General features: G+C 39.4%; 3 protein-coding genes and 1 non-coding gene across 4 annotated transcripts; 2 read left to right on the forward strand and 2 right to left on the reverse strand.

The window, feature by feature from the left end:
- Positions 1–2,380: 2,380 nt before the first annotated feature.
- LOC132564766 (endonuclease III-like) lies at positions 2,381–3,103 on the reverse strand. The gene has a single exon (XM_060229394.1). The coding sequence runs from the start codon at positions 3,101–3,103 to the stop codon at positions 2,381–2,383; it is 723 nt and encodes a 240-aa protein (XP_060085377.1).
- A 101-nt stretch (positions 3,104–3,204) lies between these two features.
- On the forward strand, positions 3,205–3,876 carry LOC132564767 (serine acetyltransferase-like). The gene has a single exon (XM_060229395.1). The coding sequence runs from the start codon at positions 3,205–3,207 to the stop codon at positions 3,874–3,876; it is 672 nt and encodes a 223-aa protein (XP_060085378.1).
- Positions 3,877–4,107: 231 nt separating this feature from the next.
- LOC132564768 (transcription termination factor Rho-like) lies at positions 4,108–5,475 on the forward strand. The gene has a single exon (XM_060229396.1). The coding sequence runs from the start codon at positions 4,108–4,110 to the stop codon at positions 5,473–5,475; it is 1,368 nt and encodes a 455-aa protein (XP_060085379.1).
- Positions 5,476–11,689: 6,214 nt separating this feature from the next.
- Trnat-cgu (transfer RNA threonine (anticodon CGU)) lies at positions 11,690–11,762 on the reverse strand. Its single transcript has one exon. It is a non-coding gene; the product is annotated as a tRNA-Thr (tRNA).
- Between the last annotated feature and the right edge of the window lie 1,265 nt (positions 11,763–13,027).

Here is a 13,027-nt window from a genome sequence, read left to right on the forward strand (position 1 = left end):
CAACAAATTACAAAACCTCTCAAGGCACAATAGATAATGTCGAAACAGATTTCTCCAGACTATAAAATCACCTTTCCAGTAAATATCTCGAAAGCCTTCCATAGGATCGTTTAATTCATCTGGTTCTGCAAAATAGATACTTTGATTTTCTAATTCTTTAGATTCTCCGATCAACCTATTGATACTTCTAAATCTATAAAATTCTTTTTTCATCTTGGGGATGACAAAAAGATAAAATGGCCAATGCTAAATCGTTGGTCTCCCCCAGCTGGCAAAATACGAACATGATCAAATTCTAAAGACGTGTCAAACATAATCTGTCTGATCGTCAGATCTCCTATAACGCGCTCTGGTTTTACGATGTGGTCAAAAACGATGGTGTCACCAAGTCTAAATTCTAATAAATAATAATCGTTATTACTTATTGATAACTCGACACCTCTAGCTTGTTTAAGCTTGTCAAACGTGATTAAAATTTGTGTCTTAGGAGGGATCATAAAATTTAAATCATGGTCCCAAGGTAGGCCTTGAGCCTTCACCATAGCTAACGCAGTCTTTTTATAAGCTATTGCATAAGATACATATTTTTTCATAGATGCAATCAGGTTATAAACAAAAGGAAACTCAAGGATAAGAGCAGATGAACCGCCTACGGTAGAAATATAAACAGGATGTTCTTTTGGCAAGGGTAGCGTATTGGCGTTAGGCAGTAAGGCTTCAAGAACAAGATGATTACGTTGCGTCTCTGGCGAATAGACGAGTTTAACCTTATTCGAGTCATGATTGTTGGCATTAGCTTGCCAATTGGGAAAAAAATAATTTGCACAATGACCTGCACCGCATAGATGTTGCTGGCTAATCGATTGATCGAAGGTAACGGTATTTAAAGGAACAAGTTTTTTGATCCTCTGGATATCGTCAAATGTTTCAATAGTTGCAAGCTGTTGGGAGATGGCAGATTTTTTTTGCGAATACGTGTAGGTTTGATGGACGAACATGGCCATAGAATAGAGTGCTAGGGCGTAACATAACAGAGAATATTTTTGAAGTTGTTGAAATGCGAAAAAGCATAAAAGAACAGCCAAAGGAATAAAATGAAGCATCTGAAATTCATGAAGAGCAAGAAAGCGACGAAAGATAACAGCAAATAAGAGGCCACCAACAAACAAAGAGATCAATACGGGAAGTACAAAAGATTCTTTTTTAAGATGTCGTATTGCTGTAATGAATAATAGCGTAAATAAGATACTGAAAAAAATAAAAAGATACGTATGACCAGTTGGAAAAATAGTCTGTATAAAATAAAGCGTCTGCCAAAACGTATAAGTCGGCCAGCTTATCATCTTGGCAACTTTAAGATTAAACTCTTTATTAGCTCCTATCTTATGTGACAGACTTTCAAGGCTAGGGATACTCCCATTTGTAAACAGATATTCACTAAGTAAACCAGCACCGGTGAACAATAAAAAAGCTGTACCTATAAGTAGTATGAGAGATACGGCTTTGAAGATAGTGGTGTTTTGTTTGTTCGATGCAAACACTACATACAGTGAAAAAATAGCGACAGGAAATAGGTGCTGCCAACCAAAGATAAACGAGACAGAGCATAAAAGGGCGTAGGTAACTATACGCTGTTGAGCAATAAATAAAGCAGCTCCCAATACGAATAAAGAACAAGAAAATAAAGTGGGAACATCACTAAAGACCATATCGTTGTAATACAAAAAGGTATAACTTGAAGCAATGGTAAGAATAGCTGATAGGGCAATAAGAGATCTTCCCTTAAGAAACCGTAGTGCAAGATACAGATTGGTTAAAGCAAGAGATGCAAAAAGCCGCATTGTCATTTTTGCAATTTCGTACTTTGCCAGTTCACTATGCTCAACCAGTGACTGCATCCACTTAATAACCCAAAAACCTCCCGATGGCCACCGATTATATAAACCATTTTCCGGGGACCCATTAGAAAGCAAAAAAGGCCAAGCAGCATCTAAAGATTGTGCTAATGCTAAACCGTGACTATCGATCCACGCACGATGAGAAACTAAAAAACCATAGGGAAGAGAAAACATCTGTAGTATGGCAAACAAAATAAGACATACATACAAATATTCGTAGAGTAAAAATCGAGAGCATTTGGGAATCGCCTGCTCTTGCTCTTTATTTAGTAACAAAGAGGCCCCCAAGAAGTTTGATTGTAAAAGGTTAAACATAGATAAAAAGGTACAAAAGTTATTGTATGAATTGGAATTTATGTAGAAGGTTTTATATTCACTGGCGAAATATTTAATCTATGACCATTCAATGATTTAAAAATATTTAAAAATAATTATAAAACAAATTTTCTACTTTATGATTGTGGTCAACGTACGATAACTCGTTAGGCCAACCAACTCAACCCCTTTGCGCTAGCAGGTTCTTGAGTATCGTTGATCGGTTGATACCCATGATCTGCTTGATAGGCACTAGGGCAGACTGCTGTCAGGGGGCAAACACCACAACGTGGTTTACGAGCAACGCAGACCAGACGACCATGATCAATAATACGATGGGTGTAGCTTGTCCAATAAGATGGATCAATCAGACGTTCGAGCTCTGTTGACATTTTATCTGCAGTTGTTGCCTGGCTAAGGTTAAGTAGGCGATGAATACGGAGCATATGAGTATCTACCGTAATCCCCACAGCTAGGCCAAAAGCGGAGCCCAAAACAGCGGTTGCAGTTTTTTTGGCAACGCCTGGTAGGCGTTTAAGCTCAACAACTGTTTGAGGCAGCTTGCCATCGTAATCTTGAACCAACATAGCACTTAAACCGCGTAAAAATTTTGCTTTATTACGCCAAAGACCAATCGAATTAATTAACTGTTCTAACTCGCCTTCAGGGGCCTGAGCCATGGCGTGTGGTGTTGGGAAGGCTGTAAAAAGACCGGGCGTGATACGATTGACAGCTAAGTCAGTTGTTTGAGCTGACAGAACCGTTGCGACAAGCAATTGAAAGGGCGTCTCATAAAGAAGGGCACACTTAGAATGCGGGTAGGCCTGTTCTAGCGCCTGACAGACGGTTTGAGCACGCTGCTGTTTGTTACGAAGGGATTCTCGTGGCATAATCGCAATTGTATCACAAGACCTGAAAAGAAAGAAGCTACACAGAAATAAAATCTCGTTACAATAATAAAGATCAACCTTCTGTATCTTAGTGTAGGCGAATGACCATACTTGATAACATCAAAAAAGATATTGCCATTGTTTTTGAACGCGACCCCGCAGCACGTTCTTGGCTTGAGGTCGTCCTAACATATCCAGGCGTCCATGCTTTGGTGATGCATCGTTTTAATCATTATCTATGGCAGCGTGGGTTTAAGTTGTTATCAAGAGTCCTAGCGCATCTGACGCGACTACTAACAGGTATCGAAATTCATCCTGGGGCACAAATTGGGCAACGTGTATTTATTGATCATGGTATGGGTATTGTTATTGGAGAGACAGCTGAAGTTGGCTCTGATGTTACCCTTTACCATGGGGTGACGCTTGGTGGTACAAGTCAGGAAAAAACAAAACGTCATCCAACCATAGAAAATCATGTTGTGCTTGGGGCAGGAGCCAATATTTTGGGGCCAGTATCAATTGGGCATCATACCCGGATTGGGGCTGGTAGCGTTGTTGTTACAGATGTTCCAAATCACTGTACCGTTGTCGGAATCCCCGGACGTATTGTACAGCGGCGTGGGTTGCAAGACGATGACGAAACCCTTGATCATGGTAACTTGCCGGATCCTTCAGCATTACTGATGGAACAGATGGTGACTGAAATTGATACCTTAAAACAACGCCTTCTTAATTTAGAACGAGATCAGTATACAGACAAACAAGAACCTTAGGATTTGACAAATAATTCTAAACTTGGTTTGATTAACTTAAATAGCTGACCAAGAAGTCAAAGCTGAAATATAACAAACAGCTAGACATTGTTAGACAACGAAGCAGCTAAAAATTCTAAACCATTCTCAATAAATCCATAATTCACAAAAGCGGGATTTTGCGCACGTAAATGTTTCAGCGTCAATTTCTTACTGTCTTCTGACAACAAATAATCTGGGAGAGTCTCTTTTATGCCCCGTAACCAATCTTCACGTAATAACCGTAACCGTCGTAATCATCGCGGCTATCGCCGCCAGCAAGAAATCGAAATCGAAGAAGAAAACTTTGAGATGCCCGATGAGTCTGAGATCCTCAGTCTTGTTGAAACAAAAAGAAAAAGTATCAAAGAACTCGTCGAAATGGGACGAGAGCTCGAAGTCGAAAATGTTGGTGGGTTAACACGACAAGAACTTATTTACGGTATCTTAACGACGCATATGCGTAACGAAGGTGCTGTACGAGCCGAGGGGACATTAGAAGTACTACCAGATGGTTATGGCTTTTTACGTAGTGCCGATTATAACTATTTACCTGGCCCAGATGATATTTATGTTAGTCCTAGCCAAATACGTCGTTTTATTTTGCGCAAAGGAGATTCTATTCGTGGTCTGATTCGGCCACCAAAGAGTGGAGAACGTTATTTTGCCTTACTAAAGGTTGAAAGTATTAATAACGATCTACCAGAGCACAATAAAGAAAAAATTCTTTTTGATAATCTGACACCAATTTATCCAGATAGTCGTTTAAAAATGGAATGGAATGCGGAAGAATTATCTTCACGCGTTTTAGAACTTTTTGCTCCAATCGGTAAAGGGCAGCGGGCTCTTATTGTTGCGCCACCAAGAACAGGAAAAACTGTATTGATGCAGAGTATTGCAAAAGCAATCGCGCAAAATGATCCTGAGGTACATCTATTTGTGTTACTAATTGATGAACGGCCAGAAGAAGTTACCGATATGCAACGTAATGTCAAAGGAGAGGTTGTCTCAAGCACCTTTGATGAACCTGCCCAACGCCATACGCAGGTAGCTGAAATGGTAATTGAAAAAGCCAAAAGACTTGTTGAACATGGTAAAGACGTTGTTGTCCTACTTGATTCTGTTACACGTCTTGCTCGGGCATACAATACAGTAGTGCCTTCAAGTGGTAAGGTCTTATCTGGCGGACTTGATTCAAATGCGTTACATAAGCCTAAGCGCTTTTTTGGGGCTGCACGTAATATTGAGGCTGGAGGCAGCCTAACGATTATTGGTACCGCATTAATTGATACTGGTAGCCGTATGGACGAAGTTATCTTTGAAGAGTTTAAAGGAACTGGCAATATGGAGATCCATCTTGATCGCCGTTTAGCAGACCGACGAATTTTTCCTGCATTTGATATTACAAAAAGTGGTACACGTAAAGAAGAATTACTTCATGATGCAGAGACACTAAACCGTATGTGGATTTTACGTAAAGTAATTAGCCAGATGGGAACCATTGAGGCGATGGAGTTTGTGATTGATAAAATCAAAGGCACGGCCGACAATGAAGAATTTCTTAATAGTATGAATAAGTAAGGTTTCGAAGGTTAAACCTTGCCTTCTCGCATGACACATCGTATCGCTGAAGTTGTCCTGGCCAGACCAAAACAGCTCATTTTATGCGCGTTAGTGAGTAGCTTAGCACTTGGTGTTGGGGCAACAAAAATTCGTGTTCTTGATGACCTAACGCAAGTCATCCCGTCTTCTCATCCGATACGGAAGGCAATGACAGAACTAGATCAGTCTTTCGGCCCTTCCGAAACATTAATTGTTACGGTTTCTAATCCAACAGGTCATATCTTTAAGCAAGATTTTCTGAAACGTGTACTCGAGTTTACACAACGTCTGCAAACAAAACGTGTTATTAACCGTGTACAAGGTTTGGCAACATTAAATCGTTTTGAACGAGACGCTGAAGGTAGCCTGCAGCCATACCCCATTTTAGAACAAGCACCTACATCTGTAACAGATGTAACACGTATTGAAAAAGATATAAATGCTAATTCAGATATAAAACGTGCCTTTGTTGCACTAGATGGAAAAAGTACAGCTTTATATCTAGACCCTAAAAAGGGCCAGGCTGACAGCAAAATCCTTGAAGCTATAAAACAGGCTGCAGAAAATTTAGGACCTTACCAAGTCCATATAACAGGTATGCCAGCCATTCGGGCGGCAACAGCAGCAGCTATTCGTCAAGATATGTCAGTGATGATGCCCTTTGTTATGCTTATTTTAGCTATATTCCTGGGGTGGATGTTTCGAACGATAGCCGCTGTTTTGCTTACGGTCATAATCGTTAGCTTTAGCATTTTGCCAGGAGCTGGTTTAATGGGGGCTCTTGGTATTCCAATGACAGCCATTAATAATACCTTTCCGGTATTAATTCTTGCGATAGCTTGTGCTGGTGCGATCCATATCTTAAGTATTTTCTATCTACGTTTACGAGAAGGACATTCACGAGAAGACGCTGTCCGTTGTGTCATCTGCGAATTAACGGTACCTGTCTGTATCGCAGCATTAACAACGGCAATAGGGTTTTTAAGCTTAGTTCTATCACCAATTCCGCCGATCGGTACCCTTGGTTGGGTTGTCGCTCTAGGTGTTCTTTGGGCGTGGTTACTTACCAATTTTGTTTTACCAGCCATCCTTTCATTACTACCTGTACCCAAAAAATTGCTCAATCAAAAAGCACGTGGTGAGTCCTTATTTAAATGGCTTGCCTTTTTACCCCAACGGGCACCATTAATAGTTATTACTACGTTAGTGATCATACTTGGTGGACTCGCCGTTGTCGGTGTTCCACAACTAAAACGCGAAACACGTGTAGAACATTTTTTTACAGTAGATAACCCTGTGCGCTATGACTCTGAGGTAATAGATGCTGCTTTTCGAGGTAGTACACCGTTAGAGATTTTGATTAAAGAGGATGTCAAACGTGCAGACGTTTTACAAAAAGTCGTTACATTTTCACAAGCCGTTCAAGCATTACCTGAAGTAGGATCAGTTGATAGTATCGCTAACGTTATTTTACGGATTCAAGAAGGCTTTACAGGAGTCCGTGAAATCCCAGATGATGATTTTCAGGTTGCTCAAGCACTATTTTTGTATAGTCTCTCTGCAGCTCCAGAACAGTATCAACGTTTTGTTGCTACAGATGAGCAATCTTTTCGTTTGACAGTACGTATGCCGAATTTAGATCCTCAAGCATTAGAAGTCGTCATTGCGACCATACAGCAACAGGTCGCAACGCATTTAGATGGGTTAAATGTTGTTGTAACAGGTAAAGCACTATTTTTGTCAGAGCTAAATAAAATGGTAGTTCATAGTACATTGCGTAGTATCTTTTTTAGTTTAGCCCTTGTTTTTATCATTTGTTTAATTACCTTTAAACGTTTGAGTGCAGGGTTAGAAGGGATGTCTCCTCTTTTTGTATCTGTTTTAGGTGTCTTCGGTATCATGGGGATAGTGGGAGTGCCTCTTACCATTGCCTCAGCGCTAGTATCGGCGATTGTTATTGGTGTCGGGGTGGACTATGGTATCCATGTTTTGTCTCGCTGGGCCATTCATGAAGATATTCCTTTTGGTGATCGTAGTCATCGAACAATCAGTGAAGTGGGGCGACCTATTCTATTAAATGCAGCTGCTGTTGGATGTGGTTTAGGCGTTTTAGGATTGAGTCAATTTCAGCCAATCCAACAATTGGGTATACTCTCTATGTTAGCAATGGCAACAGCCGCATTTGGTGCACTGATCGTGATACCAGCCCTGAAGTCTTTAAGTCAAAAAGGAGTTTCTTGAATGATGAAGAAAATGGTATTAACAAGTTGTTTTTTAATGACTTTTTTTGTGTCTTTAGGCCAAGCTCAAGAAGCTAATCTTGAGCAAATCTTAGCTGCTGCATATGCCGAGAAAGGGCCAGATACAATGCAAGCAACGATGAAAATGGCTCTCGTTGATCAGAATAATAAATCGACAGAAAGAACGCTACAGATTCGTCGTGTTGGTAATGAGAAACAGCTTGTTTGGTTTCAAGCGCCAGCCAATATGCGAGGTATTGGTTTTTTACGCCTTGCAACAGGAAAAACAGAAAAAATGTGGCTCTATTTGCCCGCTTTCAAAAAGTTAGAACGTATTGGCGCAACAAATGAAAAACGCAGTTTTCTTGGTTCTGATTTTGCATACGCAGATATGGCACAGCATAAACTTAGCAACTATAACAAAAAAATACTGCGCCAGGATACACTATCTGGAGAAAATGTCTATATCCTCGAATTTGAGTTAGCAGAACCTAACAAAAATGCACTGTATCGTAAAATAGTAGCCTATATACGCGTTTCTGATTTTCGTCTTTTACGTGAAGACCTATATGATCAGAATGGTGATTTGATCAAAGAAAAAACATATACGCAAACAAAAACCATTGCCGGTTATACCATTCCAACAGGTATTGAAATGAAAACGGTTCAGCGTAACCATATAACACGTTTAGAGCTAACCAATCTAGAAATTAATCAGAAGATTCCTGAACGTATTTTTACAACAAGACATTTACAAAAAGTAAAATAACATTTACAAAAAAATACTGATGCGTGGCTGGAGTCAAACAACTTATATTTTCGTTATAAAATGTTGTTGTCTCCTGTTTATGTTTGTTACGCAAGCACAAGCCTCACAATTTTATACGCTAACAGGCTTTGTCGCTCCAGAACTTCGAGCCTATTTTGATGGGCGTGATACGTATATAGCTAGTGCCTCATTTCCAGACGCACGAATTAATTTGTATATTACACCCAATGATATGTTTGAGGGGCTTATTTCAGGTGAGCTAGACGTCCGTTATGGCAGGGAGCAATCCTTTAAGGTTGTGCCTAATTTACGTGAACTATGGGTTCGAGCCTATCCTGGTAATTTTACATTAACTTTAGGTAAACAACTGTTTTCCTGGGGGTCAATAGGAGAGTATGGTGTTATTGACTATTTAAACCCTCAACAATTAATAGATACAACAAAGCCCTGGTCAGAACGTAAAATAGGACTCTGGAGTTTTCGTGCCGATTGGCAAGGTGATATTGTTGCCGTTGAGCTATATCTATTACCACTATTTACTGCATCAACTTTACCTGCAGATAGTATCTGGCTTGGAAATCAAACAGATATTTTTGTAGCATCTGATCCCAAGGATCCAAATGCAAGTAATATTCGACTTTTTGAGTTGCCTCGCAATACGCCTAATACGCGTGTAGCGAATATCCAAGGTGCTGCACGTGTCTATCTTTCTTTAGATGCAATAGATTTAGCATTTGGCTACGCGAATCTTTATAGTCAACTTGGGGCAATTAGCTCTTCTTCAGCTTCTATTGAGTATAGTCGCTGGTCAGTTTTTACAGCTGAAGCCTCAATACCATTATTAGAGGGGTATAGCTTAGGCATTGAATCGGCTTTTTTACTGTCTCAAGATGATCTCGATGGTACCAAGCCTAGTATTGCAAATTCTCGAGTACATCTTGCAGCACGTTTAAAAGGTTTTTTGAGTGCTAGTCTTCAATTTGAGTTAGGTGTTTTTGATGAAGAGGTTATACAAGGAGGAGATAATTCAGTATTTCGGACGCCTTCTCCCCTTGGTAATCCTTTTTTTACTATCGAACAACGTCTCGCATTTCTTACCTTAATCTATCGTTTTGGTGATGCACAACATAGTTTGTCAGCAACGTATTTAACCGCTTTAGATGATTTTGGTTATTATATTGAACCTAAGGCTACATTTCGTCTATTAGATAGCTTATTACTAAACGTCGGTGCCCAAATTTATGGAGGCAAACAAGCTAGTTTGGGGCAACTTCGAGATGCTTCTAATATGTATATTTCTTTACGTGCTGATTTTTGAATTAGCTTGGAGGCCCAATGCATAACTATCAAGACCTAATCGTCACCTGTGAACAGCAAATACGATCCGTCTATCTTGGTAATCCTAAATCTGTACGGCAGGCCATTTTAACTGTCTTGTCTGGTGGACATTTATTGATTGAAGATGTTCCAGGTATCGGTAAAACAACGTTAGCCCTAGCTATTTCACGGGTTTTTAGTCTTCCGTTTCGCCGTATACAGATGACATCAGATTTACTTCCTGCAGATTTGGTCGGAGTATCTGTCTATGATCCCAAACAACAAGAATTTGTTTTTCGGCCTGGGCCTATTTTTTCAAATATGCTTTTAGTTGATGAGCTAAATCGTGCAACACCTAAAACACAAAGTGCTTTATTAGAAGCAATGGCAGAAGGTAATGTTAGTGCTGATGGGAAAACATATACATTACCTGCACCGTATGTTGTTTTAGCAACACAGAATCCTATTGAACAGATGGGAACATTTCCATTACCAGAAAGCCAGTTAGATCGTTTTTTATTACGCATCCAGTTGGGATACCCCGAAGCAGAAGCAGAAGCAGAGTTATTACGAAAGCGTCGTTATGGTCGTCCTGTTATGGAATTAGACCCTGTAATTGATCAACAACAGTTAAGCCAAATTCAACAAGATATTTCAAAGATTTCACTGCATACAGATATAGCTAACTATATTACTGCGTTATTAAAGGCGACTCGAAGTTCTGCTAATATTGTTGCCGGAGTTAGCCCACGAGGAGGGTTGGCACTGGCACAGGTTGCACGCGCTACTGCCTGGCTAGAAGGACGTGATTATGTGTCAACAGCAGATGTCTATCAACATGTCGTTGCTGTTTTTTCCCATCGTATTGTTGTTGCTGATAACACAGATACATTAAGCCGTTTGCAAGAAAGTATCATCGAACAACTTTTAGAGACTATACCTGTACCTGTGTAGAGATAATAGTGCCAATCGAGAATGAATAAACAAATAACTAAGAAATAAAATCCGAGTAGCTTATGAATATAGAAAATATATTAAATTTAGTTGTTGAAATTGCCATAACATATAGCCCTAAAGTTATTGGTGCGATTTTACTGTTGATGATTGGTAAATGGGGTATCAATATAATTGTCAATACTCTTGTAAAAGTGATGGAGAAAAGAAATACAGATCCATCTCTACGCCCATTTTTAAAGACACTTGCTAGCACAGCTTTAAAAGTATTATTAATCACTAGCGTTTTAAGTATGATAGGTGTTGAAGTTACTTCTTTTGTTGCTATTCTTGGTGCTGCTGGATTAGCTGTTGGTATGGCTCTTTCGGGAACAATGCAAAATTTTGCAGGTGGTGTTTTGATCCAAGTTTTTAAACCGTATAAAGCTGGAGATACTATTGAAGCTCAAGGGTTTATCGGTGTTGTTAAAGAAATTCAAATTTTTAATACAATCTTGACAACATTTGACAACAAAACCATTATTATCCCAAACTCCGATTTGTCGACGAGCTCAATGGTTAATTATTCTACGGAGTCTCAACGTCGTGTAGATTGGACCGTAGGTATTGGGTATGGTGATGATGTCGATAACGCAAAAGAGATTATTAAAAAATTATGTGATGAAGACGTAAGGATTCTGAAAGATCCCGAGGTTTTTATTGCTGTTGCAGAATTAGCAGACAGCTCTGTCAATTTTACTGTGCGTGCATGGGTACAATCAGATGATTACTGGAGTGTATTTTTTGATTTTAATGAAAAGGTCTATAAAATTTTTAATCAAGAAGGGTTGAATATCCCCTATCCTCAAATGGATATCCATTTACATCAACCTCCTAAGCAAACATAAGAATAAACTTTAGGGGCTAAATACAAAGCCAAGGATGGGATTTGAACCCACGACCTGCTCATTACGAGTGAGCTGCTCTACCAGCTGAGCTACCTTGGCAAATTAGGGTCGTAAAAAAATTACAATTACCCTATCCAGAATACAGAATATTCTCTAAGAATTTTAAGTAGGCTGAAATCATATTTTACGTAATGATTGTGTATTTGCAATAGGACAATAGACAGTGTGCGTTAAAATATGCAGATGAAATTTGAAACGGACAATATACAAAAAATACAGAATTCTATAGTAGACTCTTGGGGCAAGTGGTGGTTACTAATAGGTTTTTTATTTCTAGTGATTTTTTGTGCAGAACATCTCTTTTTTTTACAAGAAATTCGACCTTATCTAGCCCCAATACTCTTTATTTATATACCTTTTATTCTTGTACGAAACCTACGACTAGTCGATGTCGGTATTTTGCTACCTAGTAAATATAGTCTTTTTATAACGTTGATCAGTAGTGTTTTTTTCTTTACCATTTTTTTTCTTGTGACACGTTATCTCCTTTGGGGCGTTTGGCCAGGCACACCACAGCCATTTTTGGAACGTTTTTTAGCAGAACTATTATTTGCTGCCATCCCTGAAGAATTATTTTTCCGTGGTTGGCTGCAGCCACGAGCGGAACGTTTAAGCGAACAAAAGTCCTGGTCTTTTTTTGGCATTATTTGTACAAAAGGGAATCTGGTTACATCTATCGCTTTTACATTGCTACATCTAACGACAGGGCGCTTAGAACGCTTAACAGTTTTTTTCCCAAGTCTTTGGTTTGGTTGGCTAACGAATCTATCAGGTTCGATTTTGCCAGCTATTATTGTTCATACGTTATCAAATGTCTTTATGGCTATGGCCAGCGGATATTAGCCAAAGGCATCTAGCAAACATAAGTATCTAGGATTTAGTATGAAATTTGTGAAATCTAATGAGGTTTCTAGCATGTCATATGAAGTGCCGCGACACAATTATAACCTTTGGCAAAAAACGTTTGATATTTTAGAACAGCATCTGGAGTTCGTAGCGCCCAAAACATAATATTATTTTTAGCAAGTGCTTGTGCAATCGTGTGCTCTGAAACACGAAGCATACCCATCCAGCCGATACCTAAGATAAATACATCAGGTTGATGAACTTTAATAATCTCTAAGGCATCTGTCAGGTCAAAGTAGTGACGACGTTTCCGCCACCAAACACTACTAATACCTCCAGTATAGATGACACGATCATGTTCGTAGATGACACCGCCAACATTAATCCAGCAAAACCCTGCACGGTGAATACGACCAGGGAGCGTTGGTGAGATTTGTAGTGCTTCGTTAGACATTTTG

Source organism: Ylistrum balloti, unplaced genomic scaffold (genome assembly GCF_031769215.1).
Source record: "Ylistrum balloti isolate Yb309-2 unplaced genomic scaffold, AGI_CSIRO_Ybal_v1 Utg372746, whole genome shotgun sequence".
NCBI lineage: Eukaryota > Metazoa > Mollusca > Bivalvia > Pectinida > Pectinidae > Ylistrum > Ylistrum balloti.